This window comes from Coptis chinensis, chromosome 4, assembly GCF_015680905.1.
Source record: "Coptis chinensis isolate HL-2020 chromosome 4, ASM1568090v1, whole genome shotgun sequence".
In the NCBI taxonomy this organism is placed as follows: domain Eukaryota; kingdom Viridiplantae; phylum Streptophyta; class Magnoliopsida; order Ranunculales; family Ranunculaceae; genus Coptis; species Coptis chinensis.
In genome coordinates this window covers 97,181,220-97,201,005 of record NC_141459.1, presented here as the reverse complement: position 1 = coordinate 97,201,005, position 19,786 = coordinate 97,181,220, and the positions used below count along the sequence as shown (strand labels likewise).

The window sequence follows — 19,786 nt, the reverse complement described above, 5'->3', positions numbered from 1 at the left end:
TTTTATGATTCGTGTTGTATGGTTTAACCTTGAATATTAAATCATGTAAGGGACCATCATGTAATTATATTTTGATGTTAATGTTTCAATTTGTATTCTTACAGATGCAAGTTTTTGTGAAATCACTGTTCGGAAATACCATCACTCTTGAAGTTGAGGGTTGGAAGTTGGAAGTTAATGTTAAGACGAAAGTTCGAGACAAAGACGGCATCCCCCAATACCAGCAAAGACTAATTTTTGCAGGAAAGCAACTTAAGGACAGACGCACCTTAGCCGATCGGAATATCTATTATAATAAAATAAAATGGGTAGACAAAGGGTGGTCGGGATTTTCTAGGGATCTGCGTTGGATGGGGGACACGTGTACGGTCTAGAGCATTTTGAAACCTCTTTTAGGCTTATTCTCAATGGAATTTATAAGCTCTTCTTAAACTCTTATTACCAAAGTAAACGGTTTAACTTTGAAATCAAGTATCTCTCTCAAACTTCCGGCCCTTGATTATTATTTTGGTAATTAATTTGCAAATGTCAACTATAAAGCCCAAAAAATAGCTCAACTTTTCAATAAACTTAAGACAAAACACTTTTTATAAAGGAGTTATTACAAAACGTTTTCCTAATTCTAAACAGCAATCAGAAGTCTCACATAATTCCTTTCACCTTCAGAGGCCACGGTTGCAGCTTGCTCATAACTCATAATTGAAACGTTTCAAAGCCAAAACATGCTCATATATATATATATATATATATATTAAATGGTATATAAAGACACTCTCAAGCCATCGAACTCCTCTCTCTCTCTCTCTCTCTCTGATTTTTTTTTTTCTTTCTTTGCTTGATGGTTTATTTCTCAATTTCAGGTTATTCATGAAGTATTCAGTTGAACAATTGATCAAAGAATATCTCAGTGAAGGAAGTTATGATATTCACAATTTATTAGTGTTTGGGTGATTGCTTAAGGAATATTTACCTATCAATTCAAAATTATACAACCTCTTGAAAGCTAAAGGTGTTTTTTCTCAAGTATGTTCTTCCATAAGCATCTCACTTACATACTTTTCTTAATTACCCAAATTCTATTACATAGCAATGAAATTGCATGAAGATGATACTATCTAATCTCAAAAAAAAAAAAAAAAAAAAATTGTTCTTTTAATAAGCATGCAGTATATACATTTTACTTAATTTGATTTTGCCACAGAAATTGTACATTTGTATGCGCAGATTGTCAAATGAAGGCCTATTGAAGTCTAACAGTGAGTTGTCTTTGCTTTTCTATTATTTTGTTTTTTTAATACTACTGATTTTCTTCAATTTAGATTATTCATTAGTAGATTTTAAATTTCAATTCATTTGTGTTAAAGTTGAATATAGTCAATACTTGGGTATTTAAGATCATGTCTCCCAAGGACCCTAGCTAGGTAGATTTTGGTCAACGGACTTGATATCTGATGTCGCCTGAGCACAAAGTCCATGCTCATACCTTGCCCAACCCCAAATTGTTGGTAAAAGAACTGAAAATTTTGGCTGGAGTAGGTCCATTAAGGCCAGAAGAGTGGAGCTAGATTTCTGATCCTTGAGAGCACGAGTGTACGTGCACCTAAACCTATTATTGGCTTCAGGTTTTCACAGCAGGCAAGGGCCAAATTTGGACTCAAATTCTGATTGTGCAAAATGAAGCGAAATTATTAGATTGTGAATTGCCTGCTGAAAATAACATAACAAGGAATCCAACCATTGGAAAACCCACAAAATGGAACATTGTTTTAGTTTCCGAACTTTGAATTGTCATCAGTTTGAGAAATGCGCATAGATTAAATATCTATGACTAAATTAGGAATGCTCATTGATTGAAATGTGAAAGCTAAAGCTTTAGAGTGCAATTGCAGGCGAAGTATTTGTGTCAAAGCTGAATACTTGGGTATTTAAGAGCAAGTCTCCGAGCAAACCCTAGGTAGGTTCTCACCACCTCAAGAGTAGAGGTGTACACCACAAATGATTATTGCTTTGCTATCCAATTCAATCCATTTCATTTAGTTGGTTTAGAGGGTATGTTAGTGGCTACTCGTTCTATTTGCTATTGTTACATGAATTTAGTATGTGCACTAGAAACTCTAAAATGTAGAAGTGTATAATCGTAGCTTGTTTGAGTTAATTGGTATGTTTGCAACTTCGTAATTTTTTCTTTTGGATTTTCAGTTATAAAATTAGTTGGTGTTGCCTCATTTGGTAAGAAAGTTTGTTTCATTTGATAACTGGATCCAAAGTATTAGAATATCAATAAAACAGGGTAGGCTTTACTGAAATTCTTTACGACCTGGTGTTCATAACATTTAGATCCGAAGGCGTGCAAAGATATTTGCCTTCAGCATAAGCATTATCATCTTCATTTTCCATAATTTTGTTTTCATGTCCTAAACTTATTTGCATTGTTATTAGGAGGGTACGCTTCAAGTCAAAGAACTATGATTTGCATGCAGACTCATTGCCCCAAATCATAGGAGTATACGAAGTAGGTAGAGAATGTTCAATGTTTACACAATTCAAGTAATACCCAAATTAATTTTGATGTAATGAGTAATTTTGGTGTGATAAGTAATTCATGTTGTATATCATCATGTCTTTATATTTATAAGAGTAAAAGTCTCGAAACTCAGCTAATAACTCACGTGGGTGCACTTTTGCTTGGCATTAGATCAGACTTGGTGACATTGCCTCCACTGGGATCCTTTTTCTTTGGACTCTTTATGACTCCCATTGAAACTATCTGACTCATGTCTCTCACAACAAAACAACCATGAAGAGCATACTTGAGAAAGTCACCACCATGGACTAATCATTCTCACAAACCCGGTGCCACTGTTATTGAAGAAATGTGACTCCTTCTAAAGCTCTTACCAAATAGCCTTTCCATCTGGATGAGTAACTTAAAACGTGACAATGATGTGGCAAATGAGAATATTTAGGACTGGAGCATATCCATTTCCAATCTGCCCCATGATATTAACTTTGGTACTGAAGTTTAGTCTCCCTGGTGGGATCAACTTTGGAATTTGATGCAACAAACCAATTGGATTGAGATCTTTCACATCAACATCCTTAACAATGAACCCGACATGGCCTCCACGAGGGGCTCCTAGAGAACTTCTTGATACATCTCATCAAACTTAATTTGGCCAGTCCAATGGGAGTAAAGGTCGCAACCATCACTACTAGGTACTAAGTGCCTAAGTGGCACAATATACCATTACCACCGTACTAATCATGACTTTTTGTTGTTAAGTGGCAATCTCTTTTTAGAAGTTTATAAAAAAATGTCTGTGTATATGTAGCCGAAATGTGCAGAAGACATTGGAATATATACGCGACTTTGTAGAAAGTAAGGATGTTATTGTTGTTTTATGATGGATTGGTGATGGAAGTAGGCAAGTAGTATAGCTGAATAACCAAACCCTAGGATTCTTAACACTGTTAACAAGAAAGCTAGACAAAAGTCTTTGGATGCATCAAGACTTGCAATGAAATGTTTATTTCGATTACTTTATTTTGCATTCGAGTGTTTCAATTGGGGACATGTGTATGGCTTAGATAGTTTTAAAACCCCTTTGAGGCTAATTCTCAATAACATTTAAGTGCTTTTACAAGGGTTGTATTAGAAAAAGTTCACTAATTACCAAAAAAAAAAGTTGTATTAATAGTTATTACATTTGAATTTCTACACCAGGCCATCTGAATTTTGAAACACCATTTCCACACAATTGTCATGATGGGGGACACGGGTGTAGTGTGGATCATTTTGAATGGAGCATTTAATATTGTAAATTAAACGATTCATTTAATAACACACTTACTGACTCCAAGGGTGTAACTTGAAAATTAAGGGGTTGGATTAAATTTTCCGATAAAAGAAACGCCCAATAACATCAGGTTAAAGTGGGCTGGTGGTTTACAAGGGTTTTACATCTTAGCACTCTCCAAGAAATGTAAAAGAAAAATAAAAGAACGGAAATATTCTAAAATGGTTAGTTCTTTCAGCAGCTACAACACATGGTTCGTTTCTTATCTCTTTCTGAAATATGTGAAAGGTCCCTCTCCATTTTTTTTTAATTTAGTTGGGTTCATCTTTATTTGTGATTTAATTTTCCAATTTCTTTCATGGGCGTACACTGTAGTGATTGGAATTTATGATACTGACTTTGGAGCAGGAAGAAACAAGACTACTTTCAAAGAATATCGACTTCGAAGGGGAACTTCATATAGGACAATGTTTCATACCAACACCCTTTGTCTTATCCTCTTCGGCCCGGCTTCAAAAATTATCGGTTTGTAATTAGAATTTGTCATACAAAAGATGACGAGCATTTGATAAATAAATCAACTTTAGTTTCTATTGTTTTGATTTTTGGTTCATCAATACCATTGTTTTGCATATAGACATGGTTGTTTGCACTCACAGGCCACAACCTTCCATATATAGGAAACCAAGTGAGACTCATATATTTTTAATTTCAGGTGCATTAACATCTAAACGTTCTTGGTGGTATTGAAAATTCGTGGGTATTATGGGTTTTAAGATTTGGACTTTTCACTAGCTGGAAGTATTGGTTTGATTTATGGTTTTGTTGGGGTATTACCTAGAATTGAAATTGATACACAGTTTGATACTAATCAATCAGTAGTAGTTAGAGTTATTCGTCTCGAATATTTGATAAATTTTTACTGCGCTAGCTTTATATTCTTTTTCTTTTCTCCATTTTTAGCAAAACATGTTGCTTCTTTTCCCACTTCAATAGATTTAGGCCATATACGTTGTGATAATTTTTTTTGCTTCTTTTTACGAGTTTTTCTCACATTCACGAGGTATGGCGATTCAGCCTTACCAAGATCTTGATAGCTTATGTAGAGGAACAGACTGAGGGAAAATAAGGGGACGCATTACAAGAGTGATATGATGGACTCCACTAATTTGAAAGATAAAAAACAACTCTTGGGCCTAAAATTTCTGCTATTGGATTCTAAGGTAGACACTATTCAGGCTTCATACTCATTGGTATTTTAAAGTTTGTGTTGCATCACTACTTTATTTTTTCCAGTTGTGGGCAACTAATATATTTGCCGAAATTTTCATCATGGATAGGAAGCAGTAGCATAGTTTTTCTCCCTGATTTAATTAGGAAGCAGTAGCTAGCAAGGTAGGTGTTAATGCTCCTTGATAGAGTTTTTTGAGTGGTAGAAGATTACATGGACTAGAGGTATATGAGAAGCTATGACAACCATTTTATTCTTACTTATTGCTTTATTGGCTTCTTTGACATAAAGAAAAATTTATTGTTCCAATCTGTACCAAAACACTTGATTTGTTAAATCTACAATGTCCAGGTGCCAGATCCAATTTCATTGTGCCAAATTTGGTTTTTAAAAAACAATTTGAAGTTTGGGGATAGATATATGAATTGGTTGAATTGGGTGTAAACATGGCTACTCAATGGGTATACGTGGCTAAGGGAGGTATACGTGGCTTGAAGTTTGTGGGTAATGAGGAAGGGGTATTATATGTTAACTGCAGTGGAACAATTATCCATTTTTTTATAAAGTGTTGAAGGGTGCAAAACCTTTTTAGTTCCAAGTACTTATAGCTTATTACTTTCCAGTAATGGACACATATTTTGTTTTGGGCATATAGTGTATACGCTTTATTGGTTAGTTTTTAATAAAATAATGAAGTATGGGAGCAAATTGCAGACTAAACAAAAGCTTGGAAGTTCAATCCCTCTTGAGATAGTTTGCAACATTGAGTAGGAGTCTCGATCAATTAAACAACTATTTGTGCTTACTATATATTTGACACATGTTGTTGTTGTTGTTGTACGTTGAAATTAAAGGAATTGTAATAGGTCATTCATAATCCGTGATGATTATTTTTTCTTTGCTTTGAAATATTGAAGCAATTGTTCTCTCTCTGTTAATGGACTTAGATTAGTTCGATGAAGACAAGTGTACAAGAGAACCAATACATAAACTTGAGGAGTAAGGATATACCAAACCAAAATTAAGGTCCACCTATTCATTTGGCTATCTAATATTCTCTTTTCCTCTTCCAGTAGTTGCCCACATATATTTTCCACTTGCCCTTTTACTAAATGAAGAAGAATGCACTCTTTATTTTTTGTGACATTGGAGATTGCTATGGCAAATAAATCTTCAATTAATGGTAAGTTAGTTGTCTCTAGAACCAATTTTAGCTTGGGAATGATTTGGGCATATTCATTGTAGTCAAGCTTTACCATTTGAAATCAGACTTATTTTTTTTTTTTTTTTTAGCAGGTGTGTTCGTGAATTCCACAATTGATTTCCAAGATATAAAATCATTTTCTTTTCTTTATAGATTTTGAAATGGAATGAATGTTTTTTTTTAATGCTAACTAATTTTTTTAAAAGATATCACTTTTGTGTTGATGTCATTATTCATCCTCTATTGTTGGATTAATTGGTTTCACGATTGGTGTTATGTACAACCAAAATTTTCATAAGGAAGTGTAAATAGGTTTTCACAACTCCCATACCTATTTTGGGAATAGAGGTACACTTTTGCAGCTCTTTTTCACAATACAATAAAGTTGGGAAAAAACCTATGAATTATGGAATTTTTATGGTATGTGACATCGATACCATTTTTAAATCAACTAGGAACAAAAACAATTACTGTAATGAAGATTCTTTTGAGATTTGACATAGTTAGTACTATTGTTGATGGTTAGATGAGTTCTTGTGGTTACTTCCAAATAAAGTGGAAATTTCACTAAGATTAGTAGACTCACCGAGCTTAAAGTTAGTGATGTTAAGTTTCTCCTTTTTTCCCCGATCCTCGATGAGAAATTTAGCCTCCTAAAGTCTAACATTATTCTTTTCAATATGAATACAACACCTACAATATTGGAATGTATGTGTATTCACCCAGTTGCAACAAACACAGCTCAATCAAGAATGCCCAAGAGAAATTAGTAGAAGTTGTTAAGGCATGACAAGTAGGTATACCACCGACCTTCTTGCCCATCTAATATAAGATAAATTGTGGAAATTGATGAACCTCCCAAAGCAATTGACATGCATGTACGAGTAAGAGTTAGCATTTTTTTGGATAATCATCGTTGAAGCTCCTCCCAAAGCAATTGACATGTATGTACGAGTAAGAGTTAGCATTTTTTTGGATAATCATCGTTGAAGCTTGACCTTATGGTTTGTTGTACCTTGGATGGTTTTACTTAATGTATAATTAGTTAATGTTGTATTGTTGTGTACTTTATTTCATCAAAGTTTTTTACTTTATCTGTGCAATAGTTGGCTCATCTGTATTGAAGTTATATGTGATATTTGGTGGAAGTCATTGTTGTACAAGTTATTTGCAGATTGTAAATAGCTTAACCATATATTTTGCCTTTGTCTGTAGTATACTTCAATAGAGAGTTTTTTTTTTTTTTTTTTTTTGCAAAATACATATATTAAGTGAATTTGATGACTTATATTAACTTTCTTTTAATTTTTAAGCACAATGTGCATCAATCAATAAATGTAAATACAACTGTGCCGAAGGCACGGGTTATACCTAGTCTATCTAACAAAACAGGGAGGAGTGGGAGGACAGATTCCACGTCATAAGGTGAGACGTAGTCGACACACCCCTTAACCATAGCCACTCAAAACTCATGGATGGTGAATTAAAAAGTTTTTATAGGGTGAGTTAAACAGTTTTTCTCACCTCACTCACCCCTACACAAAAAAGTCAACAATGGACAAAAATTTTATGGGTTGAATCTTTTATGGGCTTGGAACCTTGAGCATGGGCTCAATTAAAAAAATTGTAATAGTGGGGGTAGACATCCAAAAATCAGCCAAAAGGCTGGGCTTATAAACTGTTGGGCCTCTAAATTTGACATGGTATTGCCATAGTTTGTGATTCCGAACGAAACTTTGGAATTCCGCCGAAATTTCGGTTTTTCAAAAAAACGGAATTCCAAATATAGAGTCGAAATATCCGAAATTTTGAATGTGATAGGGGTCGAAATTTAATAAATTTCGGATTTTGGATTTGTCAGAATTCTGAGAATTCCGAAATTCCGAACTATGGGTACTGCACAATTGGCTGACCCAATTGATATTATTGGGCTTATGGATAATGGGCAATTGGGGGGCCTTTACCCATGACGAGTTGTTTCGCCAAGATGCACATACACCTTGCTTGTAGGGCGTGGACGAGTTGTTTCTGCCGAAGGCGCCGACGGCGTGTTATTTCGTGCGAAGACACGACACGCCAGACATGTATGCGCCTTTGCCAAAGGTACAACGAGTTGTCGGGGTAGCGTGGCAGGCGCGTTGAGGTCTCACGGGTCGTAGGCACGGGCATACCCTAGTAATATACAGAAGGAGTCCACTTTGCACCTGGTCCTCTGTCTCTGAGGTGGGATGCAAATCTTTGTTAAGACTCTTACTGGAAAGACAGTCACTCTCGAAGTTTAGAGTTATGATACTATTGATAATGTCAGCGTGAAAATCCAAGACAGAGGGTATTCCCCCAGACCAGCAGAGACTGATCTTTGCAGGAGAACAACTCGAGGATGGTCGCACCTTGGCTGATTATAACATCCAGAAAGAGTCTACTCTACATTTACTTCTTCGTCTTAGAGGTGGAATGCAGATCTTTGTCAAGACCCTCACTGGGAAAACTGTCACTCTTGAAGTTGAGAGCTCTAATCAAATCGATAATGTAAAGGCAAAAATCCAAGACAAAGAGGGTATTCCCCAAGACCAGCAGAGGCTTATCTTTGCAGGGAAGCAGCTCGAGGACGGTCGAGCATTAAGCTAAGATTCAGGGTAAAGAGGGCATCCCCCCAGATCAGCTGAGGCTTATCTTTGCGGGGAAGCAACTGGAAGATAGTAGGACACTGGCTGATTATAACATTCAGAAGGAATCTACCCTGCACCTTGTGTGGAGGCATGCAGATCTTTATCAAGACTCTCACTGGGAAGACTATCACGCTGGAGGTTGAGAGCTCAGATACAATTGACAACGTGAAAGCTAAGATTCAGGATAAGGATGGTATACCACCTTACCAGCACAGGTTGACGTTTGCTGGGAAGCAACTGGAGGATGGTAGGACATTGGCTGATTATAATATTCAGAAGGAGTCGACTCTGCATCTTGTACTCCGCCTTCGTGGAGGCATGCAGATCTTTGTCAAAACTCTCACAGGAAAAACCATCACTCTAGAGGTTGAGAGCTCTGACACTATTGACGATGTGAAAGCAAAAATTCAGGACAAGGAAGGCATTCCTCCCGACTAGCAGAGGCTCATATTTAATGGTAAGCAGCTTGAAGATGGCCGTACACTAGCAGATTACAACATTCAGAAGGAGTCCACTTTACATCTTGTCCTTTGTCTTCCGGGGGGTATGCAGATCTTTGTGAAGACACTCACTGGTAAAACCATCACTCTTGAGGTTGAGACTTCCGACACCATCGATAATGTGAAGGCGAGAATCCAGGATAAGGAGGGTATTCCGCCTGACCAGAGGCTCATTTTCGCTGGAAAGCAGCTTGAGGACGGTCGTACTTTGGCAGATTACAACATCCAGAAAGAGTCCATGTTTGAAGTCTGAAAATAAGATTTTGTTTGGTTATGTACAAAATATTGGTTATATAACTACTACTTGTTACCTTAAGTCCTTTTTCTATAGATCAGTATTTTGGTTACTTCTTGGCACTTTTCTTATATGAATCTGCTTCAGTTGTGATTTTTTGTCATGTTTTGTTAACATATCTTATGATGTGACGAATTCATGCAGGTTCAATTTTTACATATAAATTTGAAATAGTTTAACAGTACTCTGTTGCATTATTTAGGGAAGTTTATTTTGCATTGGAAGCCAGGTTCAGTACCTGCACAGCTGCATTTGCCCTTGTAGTAGAACTTGGTTGTGGATGATGGTTTGCTGTGGAAAACTGATTTTGGCATGAGCTGTTTTATAACACCCCGTGTTTTTATTCTTTTATTTTCCTAATAATAATAAAAATAAAGATAATAATAATAGATAATAGATAAAATAATATAGGATAACTATCAGCTTACGGATAAAAGCCCGTAAGTAAATAGATAAGGGTTGTCCTTGTTGTTCGGTGAGTTTTCTCTCGTAGAGTTTTTGGAGAAAAACACAGAAAAAAACTTTATACAGAAAAAAAAGATGGAAGTTTTACTGAAAGAAGAAAATGAAAGGTTTTTCTGGTAGCTGGCTGATAATCGGAGAGCGCTACAGGTGAGTAGAGTTTATCTCTCACCACTACTAAAACTATAATTTTTGTCCGCTTTAGATTACTTAATTTATCGGTCAAGCTTTATGGAAGCGGCGCTTAAAAGCCCAATATATAGAAATCGCCACTTTTCTTTGTTTCTCTGTTTGAACTCATTTTCTTTACCGCGTGGTGGAAATTTGTGGATTGATGTCCGGGTTTCTGAGTTGATGTTGTATTATGGTTGTTTGGGTGAGGTTGTTAACACTTGAAGGTGCGTCAATGGTGGCACGAGCCCGGGCGTCCCGCACTACCTTAGATAATCGTTATGGTTGTTGTTATTGTAAACTTTTTGATTGTTGGTTGGTTGGTGGATGATGGGTTGAAGTGGGGTAGTGTAGGGCGTATGAGGCTGTCGAATGGGTGCTGGGAAGCTTGGTGGAAGCTCCCAAGACTTGTTAATGGCGGCTTGCCCAAACCAAACACTGCAGTAACACAGTTTGAACGTTTTTGTTGATATTGTTGTTGTTTGGGTTTGATGATGATGGGGTAGTGTAGTGTGGGTGTGGGGGATGTAAATGGGGTCGAGTGAAGCTTGAAACAAGCTTTAATGGTGGCCGAATTTTGTCTCAGATCTAGTTTTGGTCGAGATGTTAAATTTAAGAATTGAGCTTTTGGCTTTTAGTAAAGTTGTAGGGTTTGTGGTTAGGAGTCAAACCGATATGAGGGAGAAGGGAGAGGTGGTGGCCGGCGCGCGAGCTGGTGGTGGAGGAGAGAATTTGGGGAATAAGGTGAACTATTGGCCGAATTGGGCCTGGGCCTTGGGCCTTGGGCCTTAGCAAATTTTGTTTTGTGTTGGGCCCGGTTTTGTGTTTAGTGGCTGGGCCGAAATTTCAATGTTTGGTTGGGCCTGGATTGTGTTTAGTTTGGGCCGGTTTAAATTAAGTTTTGGGCTTTGGGCCAAAACCTTTTGGGTTCTGTTTTGGGCCGGTTCAGATTAATTGGTTGGGCCGGACCAGTTCAATTAAACTTGGACCAATTTGGTTTAGTCTATAGGCCTGTTTCATTTGTTTGCTTGGGCGGTTATTTTGTTTGGTTGGGCGAAACTAAGTTGTGACTTCTTTTGGGCAGTTTCTAATATTGTTTTGGGTCACCCATAGACTTAATATAGATCCAAATCGTCTTTAAAATAGTTAGACCTTTGGGCTTTGGTTTGGACTTTGATTGTGGACTTTTTGGTTTGCTTAATTGTCTTACGTTTTATGTTGTAGATTGTATGGACAAATCAAATGCTAAAATATTAGGCCCTGCATAAATTGGTTTGTCTTTATCTAATAAAGATTTGACGTTGATATGACGTATTTTAGACATGACAAAATTTTTTTTTTTAGATAGTCATAAAGACCTTTGACTTGGCTATGATTAAGTCTATTGGGATAGGTGCTTGACTTTAGGCTAAGACTGATATATATATATATCGCGGTTAATGCGTGTATTAACTATTATGTGATATTTCAATCTCTTATGATATACGGCGTTATGACACTTATACATCCATGAAATTAATAACGCGTAAACAAAAAAAATACATGAATCAAGATACTCTTTCGTTCTCTGTACTTTACTCACTGACTCCCTTATATTTAGAGGTCGGCCAGTAGATCCAATGGCAGGACCCCTGTTTGTATCGAGAGGTCTGGGCGGTTTATGTGGAAGAAAGGGTCCTTAGACTTGTTAGTCTTATCAAAACATTGATAGAATTCAAGTATTAACCATTGATCCAAAATAGTGAATGAGTGAAGGAACTTCTTCAGATCAATGTGCAACCACATAAGACTAAGCTTGGTTTTCTTAGAGCACGGTGTTGTTAAGGGTGTCATGTATTGCACAGAGCAAACTTGACATTCAGGAGAAGCGATGGATCTATCTTAACTAAACAACATAGCTCCTTAAGCGTTTAGGCACTTGGGTAATTTGGAACTACAGCCCCCTAATCATAACTGCACCGAGTTGTGCTTTATAAGTTGCTTGTGCAAAAACAAGAAACGGTGTACACACTAATACACTACGCCCTTCAGTTTAATAACACGATAAGGCTGCTAAATTTCAGAATTTTCCCCCTGTGCTCTTTGTTTGGTATTCAGTGCTCCAGAAATGGTACTATATTAATATGTAAGTATGCAACTGTATAATGTCATTCTCAACTTTATTGATTGAACATAATTAGGTTTGAATCTAAGGTGAAAAATTAGGGAGTGGAAGCCTAAAGCACTTTTGTTTTAATTCATGGTGGACAACATATATGCACCAATCCTCAGTACTCATCACTTCATCAGCCTTCAATCAAGAGACACTGTTAAGTAATCAAGGTCCCTCTATTAAAATTGTAAAAGCATGTCTGTGTCATCCTCAAAGTTGCACCACTGCACCACCACACGTCCTCACTCCGGAAGGTTCTACAGTGCATTTCATGTACAAACATCAATTTCATTTGAAATATTTCTACCAAACGGTTTCGACAAATACGACATTTTGTCAATTTCTGACTTATCAAAAAATTTGAAGCCCAGACCATAGGCCCATAATCGAATTGGAAGTTTTGAGACTTCTAAACCGACTCATATTCCCTATAAATACATAACCTTTCGTTGGTCTCAAACTCTCAATATTCTTTTTTTCAACTGTGTCTCGTTCTTTGATCAAAATCTCAATAAGGGTAAGCTTCTTTTCTCAAGATTTCAATTCGTTCTAGGGTTGTTTGTTTGTTGTGATTTGTTAAGAATACCAATAGATTGATCATTGATTTCCATATAACTATCAGTCTTGTACTCTTGTTTATTCTCGGATTATTTCATCTTACCGGTGTTTTTTCTTTAGATGCAAATCTTCGTGAAAACCCTCACTGGAAAGACCATCACTCTGGAGGTCGAGAGTTCGGACACAATTGACAATGTCAAGGCGAAAATCCAAGATAAAGAGGGTATTCCTCCAGACCAGCAGAGGCTGATCTTTGCAGGGAAACAGCTTGAGGATGGTAGGACGTTGGCTGATTATAATATTCAGAAGGAGTCTACCCTGCATCTTGTTCTTCGTCTGCGTGGAGGCATGCAGATCTTTGTCAAGACTCTCACTGGTAAAACCATCACTCTGGAGGTTGAGAGTTCTGACACAATCGACAATGTTAAAGCGAAAATTCAGGACAATGAGGGAATTCCACCAGACCAGCAGACGCTCATTTTCGCTGGTAAGCAGCTTGAGGATGGTCGTACCCTGGCAGATTACAACATCCAGTAGGAGTCCACTTTACATCTTGTCCTTTGTCTACGTGGTGGCATGCAGATTTTTGTTAATACCTTGACTGGAAAGACGATCACTCTAGAGGTTGAGAGCTCGGACACCATTGACAATGTGAAGGCTAAGATTCAAGACAAGGAAGGGATTCCGCCTGATCAGCAGAGGCTGATCTTTGCTGGGAAGCAACTTGAAGATGGTCGCACTCTGGCTGACTATAATATACAAAAGGAGTCCACTCTTCACCTTGTTCTCCGCCTTCGTGGTGGTTATGAGTAGTCGTCTGTCTGTTTGGTCTGTTATCTTTTGGATCCTGGATTCTGTGCTAGTTTTATTTTGCTACATTATCTTATGCTGACTTAACAATGAATAAGTCTGATTGGTAGTTTGTTCTTAATGCATATGAACCACTACAACTTCGGTTTCACGTATACTATCGGCGGTGGTTTAATATTTGTTTTGGCATGTATGGCTTGGTTTGTTTTGTTCTAGCATGATGTTTCTTTCGAGTTTCAACAGCTTCTGTATATCATTGGTTTTGCTCACATTAGAATCCAGTATTGGACAGTTTGAGTCACTCATAGAGTCATAGGTCTAAGAGCTCAGATTTTTGGTAATTTTATGGAGAGTAAAACAGTTCATTTTTATTATTATTAGCGTTCTTATTAAAGAGTCATATACAGTAATATTACTGTTTAGATTGAAATGGTTGTTGAGTCCGGTTCCTGCCTCTCTAGCTTTTTATGTGCTTCTAGTATTGGGGTCAAGTTTGACGACTCCCTGCTCCATGCTCTGCTGACTAATTAGAACATGTCTGAGCCTGGCGTGCCGATGCATCATTCTAATGGTGGAAGCTGAATATGCTAAAAGTTGTGTGAACATGTGGATTAACCAGTATTTCTCATGTACAAAACATATATCATCTAAAGGTTTTGCAGTTTACACCATAAACTCATTGCTATGCCTCTTCAAAATAAAATGCATCTTGAATTCTCTACTCGTACTTACTGTTGTTTCAAAGTTCATCTAGGGAGAAACTATTTTCATCGAAGTTCCCATTGACACCTTCGTGCCCATTGAATTCATCGAGTCCAACTAGGGTTTCTATTGGAACGTCTTTGATTGACAGAAAGCAGTCTTCTAGCAGCTCCCTGTAATCTGTACTCAGCACGTCATTGGCGATATTTTCCCTCATCGGTTCATCCAAATCATCTTGAATCTCAAGAGGTCTCTTTTCCGTGGAATTTTGAACTGATATTCTTAGCTTTGAAGGCATGTTACTAGTTCTCCTCATATTCTTCTTCTCATGTTTTATTTTCGAGCAAAAAGTAGTTGGCACCTGAGATCTTGAGCTGGAAAATTCTTCTTTTTGGTCCCTGAATTTTTGCGACTGAAGTCTTAATATGACTGATTTGGGAGCGGAAAACCTCTCACATTTCCCCAGCTCACTTCCAACTCTACGAGGTGACATACAAAAACAGTCGAATAGTACTTCGGAATTCCAACTGAATTTAGACTCCGGTGGCCTGAATAGGGGTTCGTCATTATCACATTCAGCAGCTTGTAATACATCCTCCGACAGCAAATCAGAACTCAAACTGTTTTGGTTTTCTTCATGGAGGGTAGAGACATTAGAATCAGAGGATCCAACTAAAGAGTAACATCTTCTCATGTATGAAGGACTGGGAAATTCAGATTGGAAAACATCCCATCCTGTCCTTACATCTATCAAAGAGTCACAAGCATCCATTTTATCGAGTTCCCAAATCCCAGATGAAGCATCATCTGTACTGAGGGACATCCAAGAACTCTCGCAATCAGAAGAGTTCTCATAGCAAGACTGCTCATCAGATGACTCCGACATTTCCTTCATGCCATTCCATGATGAACTAAGTTGCCAAGGAACTACTTGTTCCAAGTTTTTTCGGACAATAGTTAGGTTCGGCATCTTCTCCAGAAGCAAAGATGCCTCGTCAATAGGATCTGTTCTAGACCCGTCAAAAAAAGAAATTTCGTTTATAGAGGAAAGAACCGAGTTTCTTGATATAGATAGCCTGAAAGACAAACGTTCTGTCCCAAGGTGATCTTCACAAGTCAAGGAAGGAGGCTTGATATCTGAAAACAGCCACATACAGTCACCCTCACCAGACCACTTTTCGAAATCAAACTGGTCATCAACACCATATTCTTCTGACTCGGGAAATATAGCAGCACTTTTCTTTGTAAGCTTCCAAGCATCATCAACATCGTTGCTTCTTCTCAAGTTACTCGATCCCTTTCCCCTGGAACGTAACTGATTGTTCCCTCGATGAGAATCATAATTAGTCTTCTTTGGACATGTAGGAACCACCCTCTTTGGAAGTTGTTTAGAGTTGTCTCTTCTTGTAGAGATCATTTTGTTGGAATACTCAGTCATGTTCACTCCAAGTCTCCAACATAGAATTCATCTACCAAATCCAAGAGTAAAGACACAAATAAGGTCTCTGACGAACCATTAAGGGAATTCCAAATACATTGAAACAAAAGAAGGCATGATATGTAGAATTGACACATTCCAACATTTGACTAAGACAAACCTTTATGAAAAGTCACCTATAAGAACATAGAAAAGTGAATTTGGAACTTTCTCCTAGTCAAAGAGGGCTTAGAAAATAATCTAATTATAGTCAATAGGGGGGAAAGACTTTAATGACTTGCTTCAGTAGCAGCCTGAAGTTGGATATTCCCCTTTCTTCTGAAGCCGAGTCACCTCTTCGCTTGCATTGCCTCCTTCCCTTGTTCAATTCTTGTTGAACCACCTTGGCAACCAGCACTGTTGTGATCAAATCCACGCCAGTGGACTTGCTGCTGGCCCTCATACACTCCTACTCAACTCTTCTATTAAGTTTTGACCTGCCTGGTCTCCTTGTGACCCCCTTGGGGCAACATATATCAGACTAAGTCTGAAACCAAAATGAAGAAAAAATAAATTTAAGGAGAGAGACGATGGCAGGATTTGGCAGCCTACCCTGCTGGTAGTCTGGTACACAGGTAATTTAACTAGATTTAGTTTCCTTCTTTCCTAAATGCTGTTCTCTAGTAACAAATCTTACTTCCTTATTTTCTTGGTTATATACTAGTATACTGCTAAGCAGTGGGGGTGAGCGGAGTGGGAGAGGAAGATGGAGGAGTGGAGATGGAGAAGGAGGAGTGGAGATTTAGAGTGTCTGGAGAGGGAGAGGAAAAGGGAGAGGGAGAGAGACGAAGAGAAAAAACAGAAGGGAAGAGATGAGTACAGACAGACAGAAACCAACCAAGTTGGTTTTTGTCCGCATAACCCCCCTTCTCCCAAAATGTTCGATCCGCTCACGGATGAAAATATAAATCAAATCTAGAAGTAAATGAAATAAATTGAATTGGAGGTGATGGACTGGCAATACAATACAATCCAGAATGCCAAATCTCAGTTTTCTGCAATGAAAGGTATTTCTGCAAACTTGCAAGAGTGGTCTTTAGCTAATAAATGTACGTCTTCAAACTGAAAGAAAATTATACTTTGAGGATGGCACCACTGATTTGCGTCTCCATGAATTTAACTCATATTTTGTATTGGCTCTAGGGAAAAGACATTTGAACTTTGTATGGATAACGTGTACACCATTCTTGGTGTGAAGGCCAAGATTCAAGACTCACGAAATATTTCAGCGTGCCAGCAGAGTCTTATACTCTTATCTACCATGGACAAAAATTTAATCATAGGAAGAGATTAGCGGCTTATATGAGATTAAGGGAGCGTGCACATTTATCTTAATCTTCCAGCAGGAAGAGTGTTTGAGGATATATTATCTTGAGTACCGACAAAGGTAGTGAAAACCTTCATTTACTATTCAGGCTGTCAAGATCTTTATTAAGAGCATTCTTTTGTTTCCAATTTCTTCTCAGAGACTCTACGGTGATGGGAACGAAGTGGAGGACAATAGGTAAATAGGTTCTTAATTAGCACATTACAATGCTGTGGGAGCACGAACACTGTGGTATATACTTTCATGGAAATAATTGTAAATAGACTTACAAGCAGAAGACATGCGTATAATGCAATGAGATGAAACAATTTCGCTCCCTCAAGGCTAAGATTGAAGAAAGAGAAGGACCACCTGTCAAGGAACAAAGACGTACTCGTCTACGGGGTCAAGGATTTTAAAAATTATCAGACTAATGCTGAATCCAATATCATGTATCTTAGCATTCTTCACCTATTCCTTTGTCTCAGGGCCGGACTGGTGTGAATGGGGAGTTTAACTTTTGTTCGTAGGTGACTTCTGAGTGTCTGATTTATATAAATCATTCAACAACCATAAATTGATGGCTTGGTTAACTTCTGTTTGGAGCCAATCACGTGGTTTTTATGATTTCAGAGTTCCACTTTGGAATAACACAAATAATAAAAATGCAACAGATATCGATCTGATATGCTACTAATACCACATCACATACGAATCTTACATCAAACTATAGCAAATACGATGATATCGTATTATGGCAGACACGAAATGCAGCATAGGCATCAATTGTAGCATACTTGATTTGCTCGTTAGTAATAAAACCTGCATTCCATTCAGTAACTTTATCCCTGGAAGGTTTCACAGGTAGACCCACGTTAGTCGCTTTAGCCAAGTCCATTATATTAAGAATTCCAAGCACCGGTCGCTTCCAAGTATTAATAATATTAGCACATAATGTTCCCAAATCAACGACCTTCCTACATTCCATCTTGAATTTGTCAAGACAATTGCGAATATCAACACCCACAAAGTAGATATCAGGATCATCCAGAAAATCAAGAAATGAGGAATGAAATGGTTCATTCTCTACCACAGGTATAATTAAACATCTTCGGTCTACACATAGTGTCAACACTCCCAAAAAGCCAGCACTCCGGTTGGAACTACTTCGCGACCAATCAAAATGCAATCCGACAATAAGACCTTTTTCCTTGCACTGAGCCATATAATCTTTAGCAAACATGGATGTACCTTCGCCTGACATGGTTGAAATAGTGGTAGCAACTGTTGCATCTCTAATTTCAACACTAATAGTCGTATCAAAAGAAAAAGATAGTGATTCGATACTAGTTGCTTCGTGTTTTATATGAGCAGTCATTTTTTCAACGAAGAACTATGGTCGGGTTTAACTGTTTAAGCCTTCCTATACATACATAGTTACATACTCATTAACTATTTATACAACAAATTGTCTTTTCCTATTCCCTATTCTGGTAGTTGGACGTGGTTGGTAGTAACGTATACATTATTAAACACTCAAATTGGCTTTTCATTTCTCAATATCAATTTCAAATTCGAATACGGTATTTGACTCATGTTGAGACTTGAGATGCTAGTGCCACCCTTCATGGATTGTGTCCTCCCGTACCACATGGTCTTTATTCTTAAACTTGGGCTACTGACAAGCAGTTGTTCGAGCCCCATTAAATCACAAGTAGTTGCGTGCTCGAGTCTACAATTCATAGACCTTTTAGCCAAAACTGGAGCCCGTCTTGAATTCACTGCTTTGCAGATAACCATTGTCCACCGTCAGATAACGATTTTTGGCCTAATAAGATCGGTTGATTTTGCAAACTTATTACGCAAACTATTCTCCTCATCCTTTTTTCACCTGGAAAATTCAAAAAGCCAAGAGGTAATTATTATTATTTTTAACTTTATTTATGATGTTTGTATGCTTATTTATTAGTAATAACAATATCCCTAATTCTTAGAAGTGTGACAGTGCCCATTGTGAAAGCTAATGTAACTTTTTTAGTTTAATAAAAGGTTACTATAATTATTTTATTCGTTCCACTGTAGTTCTATTTCGGCGTGATCTGTTGGTCCAGTGTTATTTTTATATAACTATTTACACACAAATATTTATATATTTCAATTTTCAACTAGGTAATAACGTTAGTTGTTTTTTTGAGACATGAAGCTATTACGAACCATATTGGAAATTTGGAAAAAATAATTGAAGTATTAAGTATATTATTTATAAATACTTCTATAAACTTTCTTTCTACGCAATTGTTTTCTCAAGGTGCTAAAGTGGTGGTAATTTCCTTCTCATTTTGTTCTAGGTGGTGATTTATGTGAATGTGAGAAAAACCATTGATTTGAAGGTGATAGAAGACGAGACGCTTGAGATGTCAAAGCTAAGTTTCTTGCAATGATGGGCATTCCT

The 19,786-nt window shown here is 37.4% G+C and overlaps 2 protein-coding genes, 1 long non-coding RNA gene and 2 pseudogenes across 4 annotated transcripts; 3 read left to right on the top strand and 2 right to left on the bottom strand.

Moving 5' to 3' along the window:
* The first annotated feature begins 80 nt into the window (after nucleotides 1-80).
* Nucleotides 81-9,654, top strand: LOC147505997 (polyubiquitin-like; annotated as a pseudogene).
* On the top strand, nucleotides 872-2,572 carry LOC147505998 (uncharacterized). The gene is made up of 4 exons (XR_015193548.1): nucleotides 872-1,023; nucleotides 1,202-1,256; nucleotides 1,890-1,954; nucleotides 2,440-2,572. It is a non-coding gene; the product is annotated as an uncharacterized LOC147505998 (long non-coding RNA).
* Nucleotides 9,655-12,890: 3,236 nt separating the features above from the next.
* On the top strand, nucleotides 12,891-13,931 carry LOC147505996 (polyubiquitin 11-like; annotated as a pseudogene). The gene is made up of 2 exons (XR_015221108.1): nucleotides 12,891-12,998; nucleotides 13,160-13,931. The product of XR_015221108.1 is annotated as a polyubiquitin 11-like (transcript).
* Nucleotides 13,932-14,443: 512 nt separating this feature from the next.
* On the bottom strand, nucleotides 14,444-16,602 carry LOC147505995 (uncharacterized). Its single transcript, XM_086558350.1, has one exon. The coding sequence runs from the start codon at nucleotides 15,987-15,989 to the stop codon at nucleotides 14,589-14,591; it is 1,401 nt and encodes a 466-aa protein (XP_086414476.1). The 5' UTR covers nucleotides 15,990-16,602; the 3' UTR covers nucleotides 14,444-14,588.
* A 1,459-nt stretch (nucleotides 16,603-18,061) lies between these two features.
* LOC147505994 (uncharacterized) lies at nucleotides 18,062-18,712 on the bottom strand. Its single transcript, XM_086605672.1, has one exon. The coding sequence runs from the start codon at nucleotides 18,710-18,712 to the stop codon at nucleotides 18,062-18,064; it is 651 nt and encodes a 216-aa protein (XP_086461798.1).
* Nucleotides 18,713-19,786: the final 1,074 nt, after the last annotated feature.